Genomic DNA, 27495 nt, shown 5'->3' on the forward strand with positions numbered 1-27495 from the left:
TAAAAGTAAAGTGACTCTAATCCAGCTAAGTGTATACATCAGGTTTGTAATCAATTCATTTCCCTCTCATTCAAATTAAAATACATTGAAAGTGAAAGTTCTCAGAAAAAAAAAATCCCCACAGATTCTAACACAACGCTTTACCAATGATGCTGTTTTTTTTTTTTTTTTTTAGCCCAGAAGATAAAACTGAAAATGAATCCCCAACCACGTTGAGCGTGTAATGCAAGGAATAATCCAGGCTGATTAGTTTTAACAGCTCGATGATATGCATGAAATCTCCGGACGAATAAACAAAGCAAAAAACAACATTTGGACTGAAACGGTTGATTCCTACTATGTGGCAGTCATAAACCCACACGTAGCCCTAAAAAGCAACATCAAAACATTGGAATTATCCGAAAATCCCGCTTAATCTGACGCAGTTTGTATCCCCGAACTGGGTTATCACAAACAGACAAATGGGTCACTGCATGAATAGTTAAAGTGTCCTGCCAGCTAACTTTTAAAGTCATGATTCAAAACCCTATAAAAGTTACACACGTTATCCAGAGTGCCACGTCGCCAAAGGTTGTTCCTACTGTTCAGTCGAATCACTTTTCATGTCTTGAACGTAAGGTGCCAGGGAGATAAACATTCTTCAGAGCTTCACTCGCGTCGCCACACGACAACTTAATGCAGAACGTCCCGTATCCCACTGCAGAAGGCACATTAAGATCTGATTTAGATCAGGCGACAAAAACCAAGTGCGTTTTGGTTTTTAAAGTTTTTGGATTTAGTCGACTGGAGAAAAAAAAAAGTGTTTTTGTATCATAAATGTGGGTGAAGGTACAAAATGGCTCCCGATTCCTCCAGTCTTTTTAAGGCGTCAGCTTCATGATTGAGGTCATGGTAGGAGTTCTGCAACGGAGAGAAAGAAGAGGAGACTCGGTGGTCAGAAGACTGAATGCTTTTTCCTGTGTGCATGTTAAAACGCAGACTACTTTTCAAGTGCTGTAAATTGATTGTGACCCACCTTCATAGACTTCATGGTGTCGTATCCGTAGTAATGGATAGGAATCCTTTGGCTCTTTGTGTTCGGGTAACCAAAACCGGCTATGTGGACCACATCACAGTAGTTGAGAGCAACGAACACAGCGAGGATGCCCGTGGTGGGATGCACCGGCTGCTGGAACAAACGAAACTTAATAACAGCCCACTGAAAATAAAGCCACATCTCCTGACAAACTTCTTACAGCTCCCATGTTGAGGACTTGGACATCTCTGACATCGGCAGCTTGTAGTGGTAGCATAATGAAAACTTGACACCTGTTGGATTCATGCTCCCTCTAACTGCTGCTGACTGTGGCTGCCTTTGGCTACCAAGCTCAGTTAGCCATACAGTTAGCGAGCGATCGTATCTGCTGTCTCTGCCCCAGACTGGGCGCTCGGTGCACTGGAGGGTCGTCGGTGTTGTTTACTATCTGACGATCATCTCTTGAGGTTCCTAGTGGTTTAGGCTAGCAGCCTAGCATGCTAGCTTCAAAAGGTGTCTCTGACATGATATCCAAACTGTTATTTCTACAAGTTTGAGCGTTCTAGTTTCACATTTCAAAGAGATGCAGATGATTCCGGATTGCATCATTAAGCAGTTCTTGCATTAAGCGGTTGAGTGAGTATGTTGTAAAAAAAGGCGCAAAATGCAAAATGAGCCTGTTGTGTGGTGAAAGCTACAGTCCAGTGTTTTACACTCTTCGAGCAAGGCGAGTTTACTTGTATAGCACAATTCAGACACAAGGCAACTCAAAGTGCTGTACAGGGGCATAAAAAAGTCATACAACAACTTAACTGCAGCCACTCATTTCACCACTAGATGGTAACAGAGGGGAGCATAAACTCCTGCCCTTGACCTTAACTTGAAGTTCATCAATACAAGACTTTTCCATGTGCAGAATACCATCCAGTGGCCTCAGCGTTAATTGCTGTGAATCTCTAGGAAAACTTACGGGACGATTTCTGCAGACGTCTATAGTTCTCGTTCCATCGGAGGATGAACACACTCTGTGTTAGTCGCTTTGAGAGAGCTGTCTGCCAAACTAATGTTTTGTAATGTAAAACATGAAATGTCTCGTGAGATTCTGGTTAAATTAAATAATTAATACATTAATTAATAAATAATCCATATCCAAATGATTTAGTGTTCTAACCTCACAAAGATTAGACATTAGTTAATAGGCAATAAAGCCCTAATACGTCATTATGAGATGCTTATTAACATTATTAAGTTATTAATAAGTGTATTGTTTGATTATAAGACATGTATAAGCACCTACAAGGAAATTGTTGGCAGTTCATAGACTTCTTAAGAATATAAATAAATGCCTGGTGCGTTTCCTATTATATAATTATTAAACACATTTATTGAGTCTAACCAATTCAACAGTTATGTTATTGTTAAATCATTGCCAAGCGTCATCTTTTCTTTTCTTTCTTTCTTTTTTTTTTTTTGTTCTTGCCTTCCTATTATTAACACATGCTTATTTGTTGACTGTTAACAATGCCTTTTGTGGCTACCGGATATAAAGTGAGACAATAGTGAGTAATGCCAGGTGCAGTGATGCGGGTCTGAGGCAGGTATTTAACACCGGGGTCAAAGCACAACATACTTGTGGGCACTTGATGTTTCAATGCTGTCACTGCCGATTTGCTCAACACAGTGGTGGAATGTCGAATTCACAACACTGCCTGTCCGTGCAAAACCCACTGTTTTTTCCAGCATCTTTAATAAGACTTGTTGGAAGACAAGCGCTCACTGCCAGTAACTACTGCACTAACAACTCCGGGCTGTTTTCCAACTTGATGTTTTTTCAGCAAAAGGATTGGGAAAGTGGTTGACCTTCAGCAAAAAAAAAAAGAAAAGAAAAGTGCTCTCTCTCAAAAGCATTCTTAAAACCTTTACTGTTTTGTTCTTGGGGAGCAACTGAGACTGAGCTGCTGGCTACATCTGCATCTTTCATGGGATACATCTGAATCGTGATTTTTTTTTTTTTGTTTGTTTTTAATTGCCCAATACAAGTGTATCTTAGCAATTACGGGACCATACACATGGCCACACCATTTTCTTTCCTCCTCAAGGAAACTAACTCATCAAAAACAAACATGGTAATGAATATGAGGGCAAAATAAAAAAAAAAAATGAATCAATTACGATTGTTTAAATTTTGACAAAAAAAAAAAAAAAAATGAATATGGGAACATGAAAAACACACCACGAACTCACCCACAGTAAAACCACACCCACTACGTGTTTATAACACCAGCAATGTGCACAAATCTAACCAGAGGATCTCCATTGGTAATTGTGTAACGGAGCATCTGCAGTTCAAATCCAGTCACCTTATAAAATCACCTTATAAAATCACCTGGAAGGCACTTTTTTACAGTCCTTCCCACAATTTCTCAGACCTAATTGCTTCAGAAAGCTGCCGTTAGGATACCAAAATCACATAAAAATCCCTTCATTTGCTCCCTGGAAGCAATTCAGTTTCTGTTTTTTTTCAGAGCATTCACCTCTTTTGCCCGTTACAACAAAAATTGATTAAACCGTTTTGGCGGCGATGACCCTTCGGTGAAGGGAATGAAATGTCAGTGTTGACCCCCTTCGTGTCAATATTTGGTAGAGGCACTTTGGGCACACCTACTGCTAGAACCCAGCTGATGTGGACTGCTCTGCACATCTGGATAGTGACTTTTCTCTCTCGTCATTCTTTCCTCATACATACCGTCCTCCAAAGGGACTGGTCAGAATACAAGATATAAAGGCATGTTACACAAACTCCCCCTTATTCTTCCTGGCAGAGTCAACTTCTAAAAAGTTAAGATGAACACAAATCTAAGGGCGTCCAACTGGGCTAAGCATACCTAATAACTACACCAGTTAGATTCTAGTGGGGACCTTTGTTGCCTTCTCAACTGTTCAAGCACTCCATGTGGGTCAAAATGCTTACTCTCTATTAAAGAGAGAAACGGAAACGTCCTGCGTAGCCCACCCACAAAAAAAATCCTCCACCTAAAAACACAGCGAACATACATTCTCTGCAGTTGCGTGTCACATGTGATCCGCCTTCGCTGGAAAACGGGGAAAGTAAAGTGACACTATCCGACCCCGCTGACGTCTGTTTTGAAAATAAAAGCAATGCGAGCTTTAATGAGTTGGGACGTGTTTGTTGTGTTGTCCCTGGCAGGCTCTTGCAGTGCACAGAGGTCTCCCTGTGCCGTTTGCCATTTCCCGTGAGACTCTGTGACTGATTATCCGTGTTCACAGGCAAGAAGAAGAATCACTTCCACATGACCGCGAGATAGACCAAGACTTTCTTTTTCCATCCCTCCCCAAAATGCTGCGCCCTTCTCCCAGCAGCTCCTCTCATATCTCTTTCCTCTGCAGCTTTCCGTGTTATCACCAGGCTGGAGAGAGGGCGAGTTGCTAGTGTTTACAGGGGCCTTCCTTGCTTATTTCCTCCGGCCAAGGTTCACTGATTGCCTGAAACACATCATTTATTTGTATTTATTTTACCCCAAACTAAAGGCTCTTCGTAAGCTTTGTAAGAGTTTGATAAAAATGATGCTTTAAATTGATTTTCACCAAAGTGAAACTACTGTTACTGTCCGTGCCTACACAACAGAGCAGCAGATGCTCCGAATTTAACCTTTGTCCCTTTAAAAGGAACACAGGAATTTCAACACTACTCTTACTTGCTTCTCGTGAAGTCAGATAAGAAGATGGATCTCGTTGCCCCACCCAAATAAAAACGAGAGTCAGTAGCAGTATAACAATACAGTCCTACTGGAAAAAAAAAAGCTATAAAGACACAAACACTCTATACAGTAATACAGTAAGCAGCGACTTCCTCGAGTCTTCCGGTCGCCTGACAAACAAAAAAAAAACACTGTTGTTGACAGTTTTTCTCACCTATCTCCTTATCTGATTCTCAGCAAAAAAAATGAACAGACATTTTTTCAGAACATGTCAAACCGCTAATGAGAGGACACTGCACCTTGTGTCGGATCCAGGCAAAGCACAGTTATCCACTGGGCTTTCATCCTGCAGAACCTTCACCAAAGCACAGCATCTAATAGCTGAGACGGTGCGATGCGTGCTAAAAGAACTCTGTTCAAGTGCACGGCCCTTGTGACTGTGAAGACATTGCCTCTCTACTTCTGCTTTTTTCCTGACGAGAACCGAGTAAGAGCTGAGGCACACATGTTTTCTGGCAGCGGGGTGTTTGTCTTTGACCAAGGTTTTACATGCTTACTTATTACTGAAATGGAAGTGTTTCTAAACAACCCCGAGCTCTACAGCCGTTACACGTAGGGGGATCTGACCGTGACGGCCTTGATAAGAAACTGACACACATCCTCGCTCCCCCTAACTCCTCTTTTCTTTGCCCCCCCCCCAAAAAAAAACATTGCACCAAAACAATCCCCTGTTGCACTCTTTTCTTCTTCGATTCAGGAACTGACGAGCACCCCGCAATGGGACACAGCTGACATTCTGTGTGTATTAGCCTCATGTGGTCGCCAGCACATGGGCGAACACCAGAGCTCTGTAGCGGCCCGGCGCATAGTTTGGACGCAGGCCCGTGGAACCTTGGTGAGAGGGAGGCGAGGGGGGGGCTGCATACTGTCACCGCTGCGAGCCTGAGCTAGAAGAGCTCAGCACAGGCCTGCGTTCAAGGAGACGGGTGTGAACAGTTGAGGAGCTGTGCATGCGTGCGTGCGTGCGTGTGTGTGTGTGTGTGTGTGTGTGTGTGCCTGCAGAGCAAAAGAGAAAGGAAGGAAAGGGGAAGTGAAGAGAGAAGTGGTTGCATGTGTTGGAGTTTGTGTGCGTTGAAGGGGTCCTTGTGTATCTGGCAGGGTCATTAGCAAGGGAGGAGAGAGGAGGTCTGCTACAGTCGGCACTCCGACTGGTATTTGGCGGAGGCGCAGTACAGGAGGAACTGGACAAGATGGAATGAAGATGGTGTTCTGAGCATTGCTAACTGAAAAAAAACTATATATATATTGTATATATATATTTGCAGCCCTGAAGAAGCTAATCTGTGAGCCCCAGCTCTCACCGTCACTGCTTCCCCCCCATCTTTCTCCTCCTCCCGCCCGCCACGCTCTTCCCTCTGGCCCTCTTCACGCAGCCTGTGCAGATGGCGCGGGGCTCCTGTCGGGCGAGCCCGCTGATCGAGCTGCCTTCCCACTGCTCACTCATCTCATGCACCAGCCAGTTGTGTTTGTACTAAAAGTCCAAAAGGGTAACCCCCCCCCCCCCCCCCCCCCACTCCTCCCCTCCAACCACCCACCCACCATTCCTCCCTCCCCCCGTCGCTCTTTGACAAAAAGGGCTCAGGAGAGGGAACAACCAGAACCAAAACAAATCTTGGCTCGGACCCACGTCGGAGACAATCCCCACCGAACACACAACAAGCCCCGCACGGCAGACGGGATGCAGCGGGGCCAGTAAAAGCTTCATTCTACATGAGTAATCGTCCAAATCAGATCACGGGGTGTTTCGAAATCCGATCGCCTCGGCCAGTGAGGGAGACGAGGTCCAATTTGTGGAACAAAAACAGATCAATGGTACACTGGAAAAAAAGAAAAAGAAAAAAAAAAAAGCCATGCGTCATGTTTTCTTATTGCACAATCACTGTTCTCCAGTCGTAGCTTCATGAGCGAGCTTACGGCTGTTTCCACTTATGTTTGTTGTGTTTTGATAAAGTTATCGTTTCTTGTGTTCGTGCTCGACTGTCATATTGGTTTAATGTAAGAGAACATGCTCAGTGAACATGAAAAAAACAGTGACAGTCACAAAATCTGTAGTTTTCCCTAAAAAATGGCAGTTATGAACTTTGCAGAGAGGAAACATGGAGAATTGTGCTTTTAAAAAAAAAAAAACAGAGCATCTGGTTGAAATTTATACAATATTTTGGCTTTCCTTCAAAAGCCAATTATTTCCCCGGGATTCACCGTGCAGCCTGGAAGACATGAGGAGCTTATCTTGTAATGAGATGCCAGAATGCCGAGCAGCAGCTAATCTTCATCATGTTCCGCAGTAATTGGATCCACTAAATCGCTATTGACCCAGCTACGTTTCAAGAGAAATGCCTCGTCGCAGTGAACTGTTTATCACAGCGCTCAAGACGTATCACTCGAGGAGCTGTGGCTAATCAGCGGATGCTCCATCCAGCCTTGTTAACATTCATGTGGGAAGCAGTGAAGGGCAAAAGAGGAAAAAAAAAAAAAAAAAAAAGAGGGAGGCACGGAAGACGGGGAACAAACAGGAGGGAAGGCTCTGGTGGGAAAATTCGGGTGAGGATGAAGGCGAAGCTCGGCCACCCACAATTACAGAAAAACAACTTCAGACTAAGTGAGTGCAGTTTGATTAAGGACAGGGCAACGACTCAATGTGAGGCTGGAACAAAACATCTGGCTCTGAAGTAGTGATCTCCGAGCCGGTGGCTTGCGGAAACTGATCTCTCACCTGTCTGCTCTTGGGGTACAGAGGGATCCGCAGCAGTCTGTCTGCCGTCTGGTGCAGAAAGTGAGGGTCCAGCACTCTGATTTTATTGACGTCACCTAACCAGATTTGGGGAGGGGGCTTCCAAAAGCCTTTCCTGCCCTGGAACACACACGCAAACACAGAGAACGATAAGACACGGGATGCTGTGAAAACTGAAAAGGAACAAAAGGACAGAGAGCCAGTTCGATGATGTTGCTTCTGGAGGTCATTCAGACAAACAGAGACACAGCTGAACCTCCGACTCCCTCGCGTCTGGAGGCAACTAAATCGATGTGCAAATTAGCAGGTAATGACCCTGCAACTATTATTGGTCCCAGGCCGGAGGTGCCGGGAGCAACGGCGAGTGAAGGATGTCTGCGATGGAAACTACATTTAACTCTGAAGGGGCCCTGGCATCGCTGAAGTTGAACCTTTTAAGTATTTGTTCCTGATATGGATGGATGGCAAGGGCTGGAAAAGAAGCTAATAGGAGCGTGTTTACACGAGGCAGAGAGGGAGAGAAAACCAGTGAGATGGAAAGTGTGTGTGTGTGTGTGTGTGTGTGCGTGTGTGAGAGAGCGCGTTCTCACACATATCCTGTACCCTCTTCTCATTATATAGGATCTCTTTGAGCCACCGTAGATCTTGCTGCTTGAAAGGCACCAGGACCATGAGCGTGCCCGGCTCGTTGTGCAGTGCAGGGTTATAAGAGGCCGACTCCGGGTAGAAGAACCTCATGGTGGTCTTGTTCCCCACGTCCTCCTCGTAGCCTCTCACCGGGGCGTCGTTCAACCTGAGGAAGGGACACAACGCTGTATTCGAGGAGAAGATGCAGGTCGTTTCGACGGGGATCTAAATTTTTCCCAGCCGGTCATGCAAATGTACAGTAGTTTTCAATCGCATCATCGCACCTACGAAACGCTGAGCGACGAAGGCGAAACTGCAATCCTCCATTATCGCACATGCTGACTTTGCATCTCCTGCTTCCGTCGTGTGTCAGCTTCAGCTTTACGTGCTTAACAAGAAGTACCAAGATCGAACAGTCATAGAGAGACCTGACTGGAACTGAAACCGAAACCCGAGGTTGTATTTGAGAAGTATGAAAAATTAAATTCAACGGATATTTTTAGCCACGCTAATGTAAAACTGTATCAGAATACATTCTCAGTAGTAACCCTCCCAACCGTGTCAAACGAGCGAGTCATGTCACGCTGCCAGGCTAGTTTATTTTCACTAGAGCTTTAGCCGAATGCTGACAAGGAAAGCTAATCGTTTGTTAAAAATCACAAAGGTGTCACTAGCAACAACTGTGGGCTAGTGGATGCCAATGAAAGCTGCTTCTACGGATATCGATGGTATATCATTAAACCAGCCACCTATGTCCTGAGGTCCCTCTCTTCCTCCATGACATTACGTCCTGCCGTGGCCAGAGCCTTACTGTCTAACAATAACACACCGTCAAGCGATCCGACAAAGAAGAACGGGGAATTCACACGAGAGCGTTCAGGGCTTAAAATTCCACATTCGTTCTTGGAGAACCTCCCCGCCTCGTTGCTTTTATCAAATTCTCGACACGACGTCTTCGAAAGGCCGCATCATAACTCTGTACCGAACAATTAACGCGGTAGCACAGACCGAGGCCTTGTTCGCTTAAATGATTAGTCTGCACTCTGGAAAGCGGAGTCTCGACAGGCTTTAGTAGGTGCTCCTACAGCAGAAAGAGCGATTATGACGTCAAAGTCTCCAGCATGCATTGAATTCTCAATGTCAGTAACCTTACTTTACTTGGCCGGGGAGATTAGCTTCTGAGAGGAGAGGGAGAGATGTGAGAGAAGGAGGGAGGGAGTGGTGGGGGGGGTTGAAGAGAAAAATGCATTGTGGCCAAGCCAAATTCTGGCTGTTTGAAAGAGGCTTATAAAAACTCAGAATGCATGTGTTCATTCCAAGGCTGTAAAGTCAGATTTGCAGAATGCCTTTGTCCCTGAGTAAACTAAACACTTTTTTTTTTCTTTTCCTCCTTTAAAGGACTTCACTTGACCTAAAAAGTTTGCTAATTGCCAGGAGGACGGCTCCGTGTCGGGGTCGGGCGGTCACACAGCCGGATCCTGTCCGTCATTAGTCTATGGCCAAGTGGATTTATATCCTGCTCTCACCACAGGTCATCTAGCAAATGTTCCGTTACTGTTACTGTGTTTCTCGGCCCTAACGGTTAAACTGGTTATCAAGAGGTCTCGGTATCAAACGTTGCACTGTTGGTGTGTCGCAATTTGTGAGATATGACAAATCGTCGAACAGTCATTGCCTAAAAATGCGTATCTTTGAGTGCAATCGAAAAGCAGCCAAAGCAAGTTTATAAACTTAGTACATGACAATACTGATAACAAAAAGCTCATAGGGCGTTCTCCTCTGTGCTTACCGAATGACCACATCATATTTGTTGATGATGCTTCCCAGGGAGCTGTTTTTGATGGCAAAGCCGTTGCCTATGACTACACAGGTTCTGCATTCAAGCCTGTGGAGACAAATCCCAACACACACACACACACACACACACACACACACACACGGAGTTCAGACGTGGCACACTGATGTTCTCCCATCCTCCTGGGAGTGTTTTCATGATTTGTGCTGTCAGAAACATCTCATTATTGGGATAATTTTTTTTAATGTTTTTTTTATTGCCTAAGCCTGTCAACACGGCTGAAGGTTTCGATTGCACGATGTATCCCCCAACAATGTTTAACAAGTTAAATCTGATCTGAATCACATTAGAAATAAACAAACAAAAAACAATGACTTTTACTGTATTACATTCCCCAGTGGTGGGATGTCCAAATACTTTGTTGATGTTACTGTACTTTTAATGATTTTTCTGGGATGTGCACTTTAGTTTGAGTCTTCACTGTTCACTGTTCCAACTAACTGTTCCAACAAAAAGGCCGTTCCTTTAGTCTTAATGCAGAAAAGTATCTGCACCTAGTTGAGTAAAGAAGGTTTTTTTTTTTTTTTTTTTTACTTTTGCCATCTCTGTTTTTTTATTCTTTATTTTTGCAGGACGATCTCAGGATTTCACACCCCCAAAAAAGTTTGAAAAAATGAATTTTGACGCAATTTCAGTTTTTATTTAAACGTTCTAAGAACATTCTGATGGTTATCAGGATAACATTGTGAATTGCAGTAATGTTGGACAGGGTAATCAACTGTCCCATGCTTTTTTCTGACAATAAAGTACGACAGTTGTGTGTTAATTCAAGTTGTAAGTATGAGGCACTAACGGCAACTCATAAGTACCCAATAAACGTGTATTACAGCGTATGCACAACTGGACCACCACCTTCTTATCGTACACTGCCATTGTGGTGTCATATCTTAATATCGTAAACACTGCAATGTCAGAGTATTGCACTGTAAGACTGGACTATGCTGAGTTTGAGTTTGCATGTTCCAGGTTGTCTCAAGCATGCTCACACTTACTTTTCGATGTTGGCTGGCACCTGATAATTTGCAATCACAGCGAGAACTTTCAGTAGCAGCAGCTCTGGGAGGGGAAGTGAGAGAAATGAGCCGTTGAAAACTGCGTGACGCTACGATGGGAGACGTGCTGTTTAAACTGAGCAGAAAGAGCAGAGGATAACGTCAAATCAACATACCACTGCCCTTAATGCCATAAGGCAATGCCAGCTTTGACAGATGCTCCCGCCAGAAGAAATCCTCCAGTTTCAGGAAGAGCTGCGTCTGTCGGCTAATGCTGCATGAAAAAAAGAAGAAAAAAAAAAACTAAGTCAGAGCAGGAATCACACAGGATTTTCACTGTATAAATGAGTTATAATGCAGGAGGGTTTGTGGCCGAGGATATGAATGAGGCGCGAGACAGGATGAAGGAAACCAGCGCCGCACAATGGACAATACCAACCGTGATGCCAAACGGCACAGCGCTCGTACGCGGAAACATGGAAAAGCAGCTCGATGTGCGCTTTTCCCAAACGCTCTCTGGCATTTATAAAGTAGGTAAACCAGGCTCATTATAAGCAAACCAGCCAATTACATGATGTCATTCGATAGCAATTTCCCTCATTAAACCCCTCTGTTGGCATCTCTCTGCTGAGGAGAGGGAAAAGAAAACAATAACTTTCACAGAGCCTGCGGAGTGAGACAAATGTGGCAGGTTGTAATATGCAAAGCTGTAGCTGCTCTGTGTGTCTTCGGACTCCAGCTGTTTATGACCTACTGTTTTTGACAGAGAGTCCCTCAGACATTTATTGCCCCACGTGTGCCAGCAGCTCCTTGCGGGAGACCCGGATGGATCTCTGGGGAAGGGTCTAATTTGAGAAATGTCAAATGTGACCGTAATGAGCAACAGCCAAGCTGCTGCAATACTGAGAGAATCCCCGGTCACGTTCTTTAGCGAGAACACGAATCTCGACCGGCTTGAAAGGTCAAAGGGCGGGCACTGGAAGGTCTGCTGAGCTGGGGAAATAAACAGTGACCTTGGAGGAGGCCCGCAGATGGAGACCATATCGCTATTTAGTGTCAGAGCACAGCCCACAAAAAAGACCAACGGTAACTATACAGCTGAATAAACTGATAACAGAGTGAGAGAAAATAAATGAGAGGGGGCTCAGGGCTGTGGTACAATGATTACTTATCAAGGCAGAACCTGAGGAGGACAAGCAAGCTTTTGTCTGGCTCTGTCAGGGTGCAACTTTATTAAGAGCTCGTTCTTAGCCAGCGTTGGGTTTTGCATCGAGCCTCCCCCACGACCGTTTCACCGACGCATTCCTCTCGAGTGACTGAGACTCACGGCGATCGTGATTTAGATGGAAAATCCTTTCTTATAATAAGTCCTGGTCTTTCTCACTAAAATATGCTTTCCCCTACTTGACTGGTAAAGGGCAGCCCTAACGGTTTCCGTGGAGCCTGGCACCTTGTGTTCAAATAAAAAAAAAAACAAAAAAAACATTGGCATACCTTCCTCCCTTAATAAGCCATCCACTCCCTCCAGCGTGTAGAAAAAACTCAGACATGCCATTACTCACTTAAAGTTAAGGCTCTCCCACTTCTTCTGGGTTGGCCAGCCACCACACAGCGACTTGCTACTGTTCAGAGACTTGCTGGTGCCTCCGTAGCTGAAAGACAGACAATCACCACAGCTGGCATGAGAGCTTCTGCTGAATCCATAAAATCACAGTGTTCCAGTGACTGGGTCCAGAACACTCAGAAAGTGCAGAAATGGGCAAATGTGAGGGCTATAAAACCGACCGGCGGCTCCGACGGCTGGATGATAAGAATGCGGCTCGTCTTTCAGACTTTTAGTGACTCAGCACTGCGCAAACCTCACGCTCACTTCTGGGGTTTTTTTTGTTTTTTTTTTTACCAGAAATGGGGCATTACTTTGATCGGGTGACCTCAGCACCAGAGCAGCTGAGAAATAAAGAAGAGATACCGGAATGGTTGTGTTAGCGGGTGTGTCATTACCTCTGAAGTATGGTGTAGGAGCAGTAGTACGTGACGAAGGAGATGAAGAAGAAGAAGACTGGGAGAAGCCTAAGGCACCATGCTGGAGTCGAGGGAGGCAGAGACAGACAAACATACGAGAACGAAAAGAAAAAGGACAGGATTATTAAGAATGCACGTACAACAAACACATCGTGGCTGAAATGTCTTGGCACCTTCCGGGTGTATCTATGCGACACAATACATGGACGTCTCTGAGCCAGCGTCAAAGGTGTTATTTCTTGCACTTCGTAGCTTATAATTGGAAGTTCATCTTTTGAATATTCTAAACAAGAAATCCTGGCCACATCTCACACATTGAAGTGAGTGAAGGACTAAAGTTTGACTGTATTTTTCATGTAATGGCCATTGGTGTAAGGGGCACTGCAGTTACTGACCCTGAGACAAAATGAAAAGAAAAAAAAAACAAAAAAAACAATGCCCGTCAAGTAATTGAGCATGCTTTTAATCAAACAGAAATAAAAAGGGCACTGCTTGAGATTTGGCATGCCATTTAACACAGGTGGAATATCAGTGCCAGGCTGAGTAATGAGCAGTGAAACTGAAATGAATATTAAGGGCTTTTTCTGTTATGTGTTACTATTTAGAGACGACTGCAAAAGGCCTACAGGAAGCGCTCCACCCATTGCAGTTTCAATTTCATAACCAAGGTTTAAATCAAACTTAATCAGGAACCTCTGAATTCATAAATACTTAGTAAACCTCTTCAGTGTGACCTGAATGTGCTGCTTCTTTGAATCAGATACAAACCCTTGAATATGCAAAAATCGTGAGTTCTGTGAGCTTGGTTCTATTCTGACCACTCCATTTTTTTGAGTGTGTGACTGAGTCTTAAATTGTTCAAAGAAAGGAAATCGCTCTTCGTCATTTTCTTGTGTTCCTCTATTTGTCCACGCTCTATGTGTAAAGCTGAACATCAGTGCTATGGCTTCAACTTTGACAGGTCAAAATGTTATTTATGCCTTACGAAATATTGACATCTTCTCTTCAAGCTCCCCGTCTACAGCGGAACAGGATTCCAAAATAATAAAGGGCACATGAGACATTTTGGGAAATACACGTATTCAGTTCCAGTCCAAGATTTACTGTATGTGAATAAATCGCCATCATGTGTACCAAGGTAAACTATACAACATCTAATATGTGTAACAGAGGGACATATTCACATGTAAATTGTTATAATTACACAAAATCGGTAACCAGTTATAACTTGACACCAGAGTCAATATGTGGAATGTCTGACACTCAGTTTCTGTACCTCTTTATTCATTTTTGTGGGTCCCCCTATATACATCATGTTTGCCACTTTAGCCTCTCCCTTTTTGCTGTTGTACTTCACAGGGGAGGCAAGATACATTTGAGGATGACATTTCTGTGTTTTAGCCACGCTATCACAAGTTGGTTTCGTGTCCTAAACTTAAACAAGCACGCTGAAATATTTTTTGAATGATTCAGCGTGTGTAGGAGCTGATGTTTACAGGCACAATTGAACATTGGATTTTTTTGTTGTTCACCTGTTGTCGGGTACGTTTTTTACGAGGTCGTATTTTCGATACATTGCATACAATATTGCGGAAAATGGTGGACACGGCTAGCCAGGCTCAGTCGAAAGGTGACAACAATTTTACAATTAACAATTGAGTTGCGTCTTTTTTTCAAAAACAACAGTTTGAAGTGTCACAGGAGGTTGCGTGCCAAGTATCAAGAGATCTACTGTAATTGACATCCAGTGACGGACCATAAATCAAGTCCTCCAACAAAATACAGGAGCCTTCAGTACAACTGTCACTGCTGCTCTGCTGTTGTACATGAATCACTGCTGAGTCCTTGTCTATGCCACAAAGGCAAGGGGCCCGTCTTTAAATCAAAAAACAAAAGCTTGAAAAGCGTCGAGACAGCTTTGTTTTTTTCCCACAGTAATTTACAGTGGGCAACATCTGGAGTAAACAAGCCTTGACATTTTTGAGATGGTGACTGAATGTTGTTTGGCTGCGAGCAGCAGCGACGAGACTGCAAAATGTAGTCGGGATGGCTCCTATTGTGGAGGGTGACGTGGTGCGCAGAGTGCTGGTGTGTGACCTCAAAGTCAACCGCTCTGACGTGGAGCCCATTTCAAAGATCAACGAACCCAAATGTGGCTGGTGTGCACGGGCATGAAAAGTAACTAGCGACTGTAATGCTATGGATCCCACCGTCCATCTGTGACAAATTTGGGTCCTTAATCCTCTTGTTGCATGCGAGATAACACAGGCGAGATCAGCGCTTGACGGAATATCACGCGAGAGGGAAGTCCCATTGAAGTAATCTGCTGTGTGCCCACAACAAATCAGAGCAAACCGTTTATTTAATGATAAAAAAAATGATAAATTAAATCACAGATGTCATAAATCGACCGCTGCGAAAAAGAGCTTACTTTTAGTTGCCTTCTGGGACATCTTCACGTGCTCCTCGGATCTCTCATGTCGACACGGCACATGAGGTTAGCCTGGTGATAAGCACAGGAAGAATGAAAGGCCGCATACATTAGCACCTCCTTTTAGCTGCTTTTGCAGTGAAAGGATGATTCGAAAGTGGAAACACTGCACACACACACACACACACACACACACTCGTATTGTATATAGTGGTTTCTCTCGAGCAGTGAGGATCTCATAGTCGGTACACTAACACAGCGAAACCCCTTCCTGACCAGGTAAGAGTGGGTCTATTAACACATGTAGTAATTCAGGGTAACTAATTAATTGTAATTCAAGTGAAGCATTAGCAGAATCGAAATGCATTCGGTGAACGAACTTCCTGGTCGAACATTTATTTAGCTATTTAAAGACAAAGGCTTTGACAACAGGTCTATGAAGGTTCTCAGTCCTCCGGGTCGCTGTTACTCTAAGCGCTGTATCGTAGGCAGCTGGACTTTCAGTTTCAGTTTCTTGGAGACGTTTCACCTCTCATCCAAGCTAACTGGAGGGTAGCTGCAGCACTTTTAACCTTGTGAAGGACACGTGTGAGCTCTGAGTTTCACAATTGCGTGTCAAGTGGCAGCTGACAGTTGACAGTTTATCAGATAGGTGGGCGCCCTACCATGCAAGAAACAGTCCTGCCATTTAGAGTTTGGGTCCTTATGATGTCCTGGAGACGTGTCTTGCTGTGGTTAGTCATTTTGTGACTCTCGGGAAGAGGTCCTGAAGAGGCCGGGCTGGCTGGAAGGTTTTCCAGTCACATGTAAATGAAAGCACTATTGATAATCCCACATTAGCCTCTTTTCAACTCTTTTCAAACAGAGTATGCGCATTAACGCCACAACTAAGGCTCTGCTCTACACTGCCTTTTGTTTATTGCTCACTGAACCAAGCAGCACTGTGTCATTTCATACAGCATGCCAGCGTTGTGGAACCAAAAGAGGCGTAACGGTGCACATCATCACCTTGATGTCTGTGTGGCTTTTTCTCAACGTGTCTCCACCTGTTAATCCAAACATGCATCCGCCGACTGTTCATAATCACGTGGATGCCGTCACAATGTGCTGGGATTGAGATCCTGCTCCGCCATGCATCACGGAAAGTGACAAAGGTGAAGTTTTTGCTCTTAATGATATCAGTGAATAGCGGATGCTGTCTTGCTCTCTCACTTGTGAGGAGGGATGCTGGTTCTTTTTTGGGGGGAAGGTTCACTCGGTCTCAATCTCGGTCAGGAGGACTGACCGTCGCAGTGATTCTTTTCAGTACAAGTCACCAGGGACAGTAACTGCAATGTCACAATAGTGGAAGGTGACAAAGACGGGGTGAGTTTTTTTTCTCTGAATCACTTCATATCATCACAGCCGGTCCACTGCGGGAGTCGTCTGGCTCTCGCTGCCAGGGACAGACGCTGTTTGTCAGGCAGAAATGTGATTAAGTGTCGGCGGGACAGACAGGATGTCAGAGGCTTTTGCATGTATAAATTTCTTCCTCATATAAGACGCAGAAAAGACACAACACGCTACCTCGTCATTGTTTTTTGGTCCTGTGACTTTGCTTTGTGGGTTGAAGTGTGTGACATTTCTCTTTTTCCTTGTGGAGTGAAGGTTCTGTGTAGCTGTCAGACTGTGAACACGGTCGGCCCGACACGCCCCTCTCCAGCGCTGCCGCCTTTTCCCATTCGCACGGATGTCGTCGTGCCTCTGTCACTACCTCCACCTCTTAAACTTTCACAAAGATGGTCGGGGTGGAATATCGGCGCATAATAAGAACAGGTGGTGTGAACGGGGCTATCGATCCAGCGGCACAAAAAACACAATGGGAGGGTGCACAGAAAAGAGAAGAGGGGAGACACCGGTTTAAAAAAATGAAAAAAACAACTGGAGAACGTCAGAAAGATGCAGAGAGAGTCGGGCAGCAGATGAAGGCTGGTCAGTTTAATAGGATCTGAATTGAGGGACATTAGCAGCCCCATCAGCCTCAGCACTGCATGCTGGGTTCAACTGTGCTCTGTAGAGTTCAGATTACGGCTTAGATCAGATTAAAAGGCATTTAATGTGACACACATCTGACTATTTAATGCACAATGCACATCCTACCCGCCATCTTCCTGAGGCCAGTTGCAACCAAATGGTCACGCTGAATGAGAGCGCTTCAGAACCAGCCCCTGAAAATCAATGGCAAGCTGCAGGAGTGCACAGCTGAAGGTCTATTTTAAGACGTGTGCACATGCACTTGCTACTAAAACAGTAATGTAATACCGCTGTAAAGCTACAAGGAAATCATGCACATTCAAACTTGGGGACAGCGGGGGAGCGCAAAACACATGATCAGTTATGGGATTCGCGCAGATTTTACTCTGCAATATGGACACAGAAGCCCCTCCCTGTTAACATAAAACATAATACGGTGCAGGCTGTAGTTTCTCTTATAATGGAGAGGGTGTGTTTTCATCTGGTGCCGGACATGGGGCCGGGCTGTGTTTTTTCCCTAGGTTATTGTTGAGGAAATGACGAAAACATTGAAGAATGTGGGGAGGAACAAACCTCAGATGCATCATCTTCTTTTCTGAGAGGTGATTGTTTTGCTCCTCTTCCTGAGGTACTGCCACTGTGTTCATATACAGCTCAACTACAGCGCACATCCTAGTTGTGCTCCTTAGCTGATTAACCCGTCCACTGGTCCACGGACAGAAGTAATTGAGCGTATATGCTACAACATTTGCACGTCCGCAGCTTGTCCGACGTGATGACACGCCTCTTTTTTCTCAGTCCACAGCAGCAAAACCGGCGATCTCAATGTGATCTCAAGGCTTTGTGAAAATCATAATGGGCACTTTGCTGACTAAAAATTAATCACATCATTGAAAAAAAAAAAAAAAAAATGACAGATCAAACAACTGATGAGGATGATTCAGCCAATCACTGTTTGACATCTTGGGACATCAGCACGTCCAAGTAGACTAATACTGCAAACTGACAGGTACATTTCCAAGGAATCCCCCTGGAGCCACCTATTACGTATCAACAAAGCAACATTAACAAAACATCTTACCTTTTCCCTCTTTCATTTCCGGTGGTTAAATCCTCAGTGGTTCAGATGTAATCAGTCCAATCTGGGCTTCTCCCTGCAGCAAAAGCAAATCATTATTTGACATGGACAGGTAACTGGATATCTGCACAATTAACTTGCAGTGGATTAAGCAAAATCAAACAATCTTTTTGATAGTTGTCACTTATTTATTAAGTTATGCTTTATGAAATGTGTATGTTTGCTGCCTTACTCTTTTGCACATCATTGTAATTTAAAGGGGTTTTTTTCTTTTTTTTCTTTTTTTCGGATTTGGACTGATAGTGAAATAAAAAGATTTTCTGATTCACTAGCCTTTATGTGCTTCAGTATCCATTCTAAAGTACTGCCCATCGCCCTGAACGTGAGGGTGACGCAACAGCTGGACACAGTGAAGCACAGGAAGCACTGGTCCTCCTCACAGGCACCACAGGCAACACAAAAGCAGAGCAGCACAATAGCTGGAAGAGGGGACGGAGGCAGGGCTGGCTGGGACTGGGACAAGGGGCGGGGGCGTCAAACGCTGCAGCGTGCAACGCCGTGAGGCACGCTGGCCAGCTGACTGACATGGGCAACAATCTCCGAGATGTTTGGGACCAGCAGCGCGGCAGTGGAGAGCATGATTTAGCCCTGTCAGAAATGCCCCTCACCACAGATGTTCTGAAGGCATTTCTGCGGGTATAACCGTGGATCACGAATGAAACACAGACAGACCACTTAAAGAGCTTAGTCACACACTGTAGTGATTAAAGATGAGTCAGGCAGCACAGTGGAAGTAATTCCAGCAAAAAAAAGCACTCCATGGGAAAATGTTGTCAGTGATTTATTGGTTAAAGCTCCTTCCTCCCAAATTCCCAGGGAAAGTGAGGGTTGCCAAGGCTAATGCTATAGGTGCTTATGCTAATGTCGTCATTAATCTAGCTAATTATTACTGCTAAGTATCTATGTCAACACACTTGGGTGGTATTAGGATGGGCTCTGCACTTGAGGGCAATGTGTTATAGCCGCTTTAGGTACAGATGTAAACAAACCAGCATTACTACATTCACATGTATCAATATTAGCATTCAAATGAATGTTTGTATGATGGATTAAAGATCCCATATTCTACAAAGTGGGATTAAGTGTCTTTTTTTAAAAATTACAAAGCAGGTCACGGTGCTATGAAAATAGTGGCTGAATGCTCAATCGATGGAGAAAGGCACACGGGCCGTACGAAGAAACTGTGCCTTTAAATGAACCATCAGGACTTCCGTAACGTTGTGATGTCACAACTCTGCACAGCTGTGGTTGCAAAAAGACCGGAATAGTTGATGCTCCAACATGGTGGATGATGCCTCCTCAGGCCTGTGAAAGCTGACCAATCAGACCATACTTATCTCTTGGAAAGGGAGGCCTTAAAGAGACATGACACTCAAACACAAGATGAACAGATTTGCTGCAGCAAATGTTTTTTGAACATTAAAACATGTAAACTTTCACTTTTCAAATAAAACTATGAGCCTGACAATGAGCATAATGTGGGACCTTTGGTCTTCAGTTGATGTGAGAATGTGTCTTCACACAAATGCACGCACTCAGATGCAGCCATGACGACACGTCCTTGTGCGTCTCATAATCGCTGAGAGCAAGACAAAAAGCCTTACATATTGACTGTAAGATTTATTGGGCCCATTTTAATGGGTAAAGTAAAAGTCCTTGCTCAGACATAAATGATGACTCTGAATGACCTCCTCCTCTAAACCCCTTTCACCTGCCAGCTGATTTCTCTCAACCGCCGACACACTCCCTAAAGGAAATCACATGTGCGCTGTGCTCACAATAGGAAAAACCAACTCTGAAACACATAATCCCAGAATTTAATCCAGTCAGAAGAGCTAAATCTGGTGCCCATTTGTAACACTTTTGACCGCTTTCATGACGAAAAACCTTTCAAAGGTCTTTCTTTGCACGATATAATCAAGCACTTTCCCTTCTAAAAGCATCTGCACGTAATACATGTGAACACGTAAAGCATCTTTAGGGAGCTATAAGTCGTACTACCTAGGGTTTTCTTTTTTCTTTTTTTGAGGGAGTCACATGAAGTATGATCCTGGGATGTGGCTTTACTTCCACATTCCCATTATTCAGGATCATTAGTAGATATCCATACTGAAAGATCTCCAGAGTATTCCATAAATAGACAAATAAGTTTTGTATTGTTTTTTCCTTCCGCAATATGGGCCATGGTGCAGTTTGAACAGGATGAGCTTCGAAGCGTGGCGTTTCAGTCTGGTTCGTGTTAAGCGGGTGGGGCTGTCCGGCTGCGAAGTGATGGAGTAGCAAGCGGAGCATAGTGGACGGGCCTGGGTGTCCTGGATGTAGGATGGGCCTCAGCCACTCACACCATGGTGGGCAGGAATGAGTGAACTGAATCGGGTCAAAGCCAGAGGGAGTGCTGTTGTGTGTGAGACCTGGGGTAAGTTGGAGACAAGCTGGGCTGCTGCATTCTGGCAGGAGGAGGTCGGGTGATGGAACATGACCATCCACTTGTAGAAACCAGTCCTCTTCATATAATTAATACTATAAGATGACATCCAGTTCGAAATGACTTGGAATATGAAGCATTGATGAAGAGACGCTGAGATAGATATGGTCTTATTTCAATACTTGTGACTAGTCCACAGTTTGATTTCGCTGCATTACCTCTGCTGTAACAGATGCAGAGTTTCCTCAGAACGGTGCAGCTTTTTGCTGGCTCTCCGCCCATCCTGTGTTCTTTGTCATCCACCTGCTATTGTGCAATTTAGATGAGTCTTTCTTCCATTCTTATCTGGTTCAATGTGATTCAGAAGTCCCTTCAGGTTTCAAATGTAATCATCTGTTTGCCGAACTCCTAAATGTTATATTACTATGAATACGCAGAAAGTCGGCCAAATTATGGTTCAACAATATCATAATATTATAATTTGGAGTTCGAACGTCGGGATTACCCTCCATTGTACCAGAGAGCTTAAGATGATATCCTTGTAACATCGGCAAAAAATTACGTGATGCTAATGCTTCATAAGAGAAACTCCACCAAAGCTATGCACAGCCATTCTTTTCCTCGCTCGCAGGACTACACGTCAACTCACACTAATCAGATCAAATCCTCCACGGTCGAGCTCTCGTAGCCAGCAGCATCGTGATTCACAGCCCTAGTAAAGTCTCATTAATGATGGCACTGGGGCACTCCTCCTGATGCTAAAAATGAAATGAATTGCGGGGCCTTGCTATATGTCATGAGACATTTGCAGATGTTGGAGAACAAACAGGCGGGAACAGTGCTCGGTGAGTCGGCACGCGAGGCGTCCCGCTCGCTTCTTTGGAAATCAATCTGGCCGTAATTAGTTCTAGCAAGAGAGAGTTTGCTCGGTTGTACTTTGGCAGACACTGACCGTTTCCATTCGGCCGTCACAGACTGTTCAAACACTAACATACTGAACCAAGATGACACATGTTTTCGGTACTTCCCACCTCCTGACCGCTGCAACTGTGTTTCATCTATAGGCAGTAGAAACGCGTACTCATCACTACGACGAGGTGCGGTAAGAAAGGCAGATGTCCATTTACTGCACTCTGTTGATCTCTGAATGTGTGACACTACCTCAACAAACAAGCAGCAGCAATAACTGCATCCAGGAAATAGAGCAATATCACAAAAGATATCTTCGGGCATACGTGTGTGTGAGACTTGCATAAACAGGACTGTGACTAATTTTTCTCTGGAAGGCTGTGTCACAAGGCAGGAGCTCCAACAGCAAGAATCACTTGTTTTTAAGTGTTGGCCTTGGGATGGAGTCCGGTGCTTTGGAGGACAATTTTGGGAGGTCAGAACTTCAAAACAGACATACCTTCACTCCCTCGTCATTGTCCTTTACATTCAACTACAGACTTAAAATCAGAGGTTCCCTTTCATCATGGTTATAGGAACCCCGTGGACAGATATCTTTCACATAATACATGAAATTGGTGGAGATTCTTACATTCTTACATTTAAGGGCAGGCTTGCCCATTCAGGGAGCTGAGGAGCAAAGTGCTGTGGGCTCTATTGATGCCCTCATCCCCACCTCTCTCGGCATTATGTCTGCCCCCTGTGCCCTTCAAGTAAAGATATCAATAAATGCATTTAGCAAATGACTTAAGTGAAAGAACAGGATCCTTGAACAAGACAGGGGCGTGATAATACCCGATCGCCATAGTGACAGTGTGTATAGTTACACATTAGCAGTCGTGCACTTTGCCGTTTTAGGGGGTACTTCGTAGTCTTCGGTTAAACAGATAACATCATGTATCATCAGATGATTGTCTTGCAGTGTATTGGTGACCGCAGAATCACTGTATTGTGGTACTTATGTTTATGGGGGCCATGTATTGTGAATCGCATCTCGAGTTACTCTGTGATTGTAGTTTTGCTCGGAGTGAATAAACTCAGTAACAATAAGATGTTTTTTGTTGTTTTTTTTTCAGTTTGGCACATCCATGAACGCCCACCCAGGGTTCACTGAGGCCTGCGCCGTAGTGATCAGTGCACTAGGTTTAGGATGAACATTTCCCTGAGATGAATGTTTCGTGGGGGGGCAGATGTGTTGTTATTCATCAGACTTTTTCGACCTGGATTGATTGATTCGAGCAGAAGTGAGTCATTACTGTGGAGTCGCCATGAGCAAAATCATCTCTAAGCAAAAGAATGTATGTAGCTTTGTTTCTGTATGTAGCTACATGTTGTTATTTCTATAACAAACCTATTTAATATCTACCTGTCTATCTAGAAAAAAAAAAGATTTTCATCCAACTGCGCCATCTGCTCTACTTGCCCAACATCCTCATCATATCTGACCAGTTTTAATGTATTCATTAAGAAGGCCCCAATTTTTCAGTCCAACACAAAAACTGAAATCTAGGTGCATACGTGACAGACCTGATGTCGCCACGTTGGTTTGGCTCCAGGATAATCATTTCCTCTTCCAAACACTAACAAAGTCTCTGGACCAAGCCGGTTAATAACAGGACCTTCACCCAGGAGACAGATTATATCCTGTTTAGAACATGTTTTTTTTGTGTTTTGTTTTTTTGTTTTTTTTTTTTTTTACAGCAAATTCACTTATTGACACTACTATGGGTTTGGGTTTTAATTTATAATGTTCACCTTGGATGACTTCTCCCATGTTTTTAAATTTCCCAAGTCATGAGGCTATGACACTGGCCAAAAACTATTTATGACACGACTGCGCAACGCAGCAAGATCAGACCGTATGTGTAAATCATAAACAGAAGCTGTCATCTGTCCATCCCCCTAATCAATCCAACAAACCGCTCTGTTATCGCTCTTATCTGTTAAGGCTGATCCGCCGGGGTGATCCACAGAAAACTGCTACTACAAACTTCCTGTCAGCTTCAGGTGTGGGTGACAGATGAACAGGAGGGCCCTCAAAGAGACAGTGAAAGGCTGCATGTCAATTTGTATCACAATAAACTGTGTGGATGAAGGTTCAAGTTCATATTTTACAAATACATGAATTAAAAAAAAATGCCATGAAAAGGTCTAGATTCTTAGTTATTTACCTTGACACTGCTTCAATTCATTGACGTGAACTAAAGTTGTTTCGTAATGTCTTCATACTTGTTTTTAAATGCAATTTGTAATGTATTTTAATGTAATTGTTATGCTCCTGTAAAGCACTTTGAGTTGCCTTGTGTTCAGATAAAGGGCTAATTTGTATCGAGTCACTGTCCTGATGTGTATTCAGCAACAAACAGCAGGCGCTCTCAATTTGGCTTCGATTTCAATGGTAGATTCAGTATGTCTGCATGTCTGTTCTTTCAGAAAGGTGACATCAAGGTTCCAGACGCACACTCACAGTGAAAGGTGTGCCGTCGAAACTAAAAAAGAACCGTTCCCGCATGAACAAGGGACAACACAGAGATTAAGCAAAAACAACTGATCATTAATCTCCAAAATTCTCTCTTATCTTCAACTGGCTGTGTAATAAACTTTTGAAACAACTGCAGTTAAAATTTTGCGTGCCTGGTTTGAGCAGGCGGGTCAACGGCCGATTTCTGTTTGCTTTTTGGTGCATGGAATGAGCGCGAATGTCTGGATTTTTTTGTGAGCAGATAGCCACTGGCGACAAAAATGCAGAGAAAAAACATTAAGATATGATTTCAAATTGTATTCAGTACTCTTTTTTTTTTCTTTTACGTAACTAAATAGACTGTGTGGTCTTATGCATAAAACACAGTATAAGGATAAAGGTATAAGGATCCAAACAAATGACTGTATCACAATGCTTACTTTAGTAGCTGTAATTAGTTACTTCCAGCCCTGAGCTGACCTCAAGGTGAATCATTTCCAGCCCGGTTGCCACAATAAAATGGTAGGAGCTTTACATTTATGCAAACCACCGACGCGTTCAAATCTGAATGTGTCATACGCGCCTTAATGACATTTGTACAATACGTGTCGTATCACATTCTCGTTACCCGGATATGAGCTGACTTTTAATGTTGGGAGGTAAAAGGAATGGCCAAGAGGTCAGGATATTTAAGAGAAGACCTTCCTTTATTGATTTCCCTTGGAAGAAATCTGCAGGTAACACTGCAGTGCAGAGGGAAAGAAGTAGAAGCACGAGAGTTAAGTCTCAAAAAATAGAGATGGTGATAAAGAGATATTGGAAGAATAAAATAACAGTCTGAAAATCAAAGCTATGACAGTGGCAACAGAACTGGGTAGGCCAAAAGATGATCTTTTTCCTAAAGCAAACCAAGTGGGTTTTTTTTGCCCAACCCTAACGCTGTCAGAGGATACTTTTTTAAATTTCACCTAAATTAATGATAAAGGTGCAACATAGAACGTTTCAACATATCTGTGGTAAGCGGAAATAGTAACTGCCAACAGTTATTTTTGGCCACGGGGTTCCTGAATGTGGCGAAGCCTACGAAGAAGTTAAACTAAGATCTGGTTCTCAGTCTGCGCCTTTGTTAAGAGTGTGTTCAACGGTGCGACACACACTGTCCTGATCCAGCTGTGAAGATCAGAGGCCCAGAGCCAGACGGCAACGGAGATCACATAAGAGGACTCAAGTGGGGGGTCAAAGTACGGTAGCGAGCCATCAGGCCGTATTGCAGCCCTGATATCGCTTTAATAGTCTACATTCATCGGCAGGGTGAGAGACATATGGCAGGTGACACCCATTATTACAACACCCGTTCTTTACTTGTTGCTTCTAAACTAAATTCACACGAAGTGGCTCTGTGCTTTTGACTACTTCGGCAGAAAGGAGATAACAATAAAACACTCCGTGTTTCAAGCGGAAATGAATGTTTACAGTGCAGATGCATGTTTGACACAGCTTGGCAGTCTCTCGGCCAAACTGAACCGACTGACTGACTCGGGGAGGGGTGCTTCGCTGCCGAGGCAGTTCTGAAGAGGGCATGGTCGTCAGCCGAGTTTCAAGTTGCCATGTGAAAAGAGTGAGAAAAAAAAGTGAAAAGTGCAGTGAAGATGTCACAAAACGTGACGTCATTAGATGCAGATAAAGAGGACAATCAAAAGGCCAAATGTGATTTCCAGTCACTTTCACGCTCAGTGAGTATGAAGGCACATTTTCTGCAAAGTGCAAACACTTCAAATCTGGCTTTTACAGCACGTGATACAACAGAGACAACACACACTGCCTGGTGACAGTGGCTACTATGTTAGTGATGTGACAACTCCCTGCAAACTCATCTGTCCCTGAACTATCAGGGCTGGCCAAAGGAAATGTGCCCCAGACTATCATGGCCTGATTATTAGAGCTGCTGGGGGGGAAAAAATCAGCGGTGTTTAGTGTCAGAATGTAACCTTGAATTCCACTTCGAGACAGATCCAGCGCCTCTGATCACGGGGAACATGAGTGCTGTCTGTGGCTGAATACAATTCAGCGTTATTTTCCTTCATGAGCATGATGCAGCCAAGTCTTTTCCATCCCAGTCCACACTATCTATCCGGCCAGCCAAACAGGACGGAAAGACGGGGATCAAAGCAAACCGCAGTGACACAAATGTACAAAACAGAACTCGTGCCAGCCAAATTCAATTTGATATCTTGTGATCCTCTGAGGCCAGCTACAGCGTGATCACTGCTCGTCTCATGCCGCCCTACAAGCATGCACACAACTCCCGGACTGCTGCTCCGCGTTAGGGGGCTCCGATTCAGCCTTACTTACCAGCGCTGCTGCTGCCGGACAGATGAGCTTTAATCCGCGGAGTGCGAGCCTGTTGTGCTGCACAATGATGTTGGAACCAAGTTCACGTTGCTTTTTTTTTTTTTTTTTTTTTTTTTTTTTTTTGGGTGTCAGTCACTGCGTGGGAAAACGCGAAATTGGCGTCTGCCCGCCGCGCACACACGCGGGTAGATGCAAGGGTGTGATGCGAGCGTCAGAGCTCATCCCTCTCTCCCTGAACAATGTAGCGGAAGCGAGAAGCGCGCAGAGGAGTTCGCTGTGGGTCTGACGGGCATGAAGTCCTCGGGCAGATATAGCGGTTTACTGGAACGCTGTCTCTCCGTTACAGCGCGTTCCCTTTCCCCTCAGCGCAGGGACGCATGCGCACGCGTGGTACGCGCACTGGGCCGCCGGAGTAGCACTGATCCAAATACCATCGCTGCAAAAAAAAAAGAAAGAAAGAAAAGAAAAGAAAGAAAGAAAAAGAATGTACAAGCCCGAGCCCGACGCTCGAAGCACACAAGGTGATCGAAATCCTTCCATGTGTTCTGCAGATTATTGTGATTATTTGCCCCGTGCCTCCTCAGCCCGCGTCGAACTGGACTCTCATCCCGGAGGGAGCAACATCTGGAAAGACTTTGCAGTTGGCTGTGATTTCTTTCAAGGCGCTGAATGCAACAGATAACAGAGCGAAACATGGGGATGGGTG

At 44.3% G+C, this 27495-nt stretch overlaps 1 protein-coding gene across 1 annotated transcript; it reads right to left on the minus strand.

Annotated features, from left to right (window-relative positions):
* Window positions 1–155: 155 nt before the first annotated feature.
* st3gal4 (ST3 beta-galactoside alpha-2,3-sialyltransferase 4) lies at window positions 156–27478 on the minus strand. Its single transcript, XM_037077359.1, has 12 exons — window positions 26790–27478; window positions 18547–18619; window positions 15453–15524; window positions 13001–13082; window positions 12562–12651; window positions 11176–11273; window positions 11000–11063; window positions 9942–10037; window positions 8129–8318; window positions 7508–7645; window positions 1016–1165; window positions 156–900 (listed from the first exon to the last, which is right to left on the minus strand). Exons 3-12 carry the CDS (start codon window positions 15472–15474, stop codon window positions 811–813), a joined length of 1020 nt encoding a protein of 339 aa, XP_036933254.1. The 5' UTR covers window positions 15475–15524; window positions 18547–18619; window positions 26790–27478; the 3' UTR covers window positions 156–810.
* Between the last annotated feature and the right edge of the window lie 17 nt (window positions 27479–27495).

This window comes from Acanthopagrus latus, chromosome 2 (genome assembly GCF_904848185.1).
Source record: "Acanthopagrus latus isolate v.2019 chromosome 2, fAcaLat1.1, whole genome shotgun sequence".
Lineage (NCBI taxonomy): Eukaryota > Metazoa > Chordata > Actinopteri > Spariformes > Sparidae > Acanthopagrus > Acanthopagrus latus.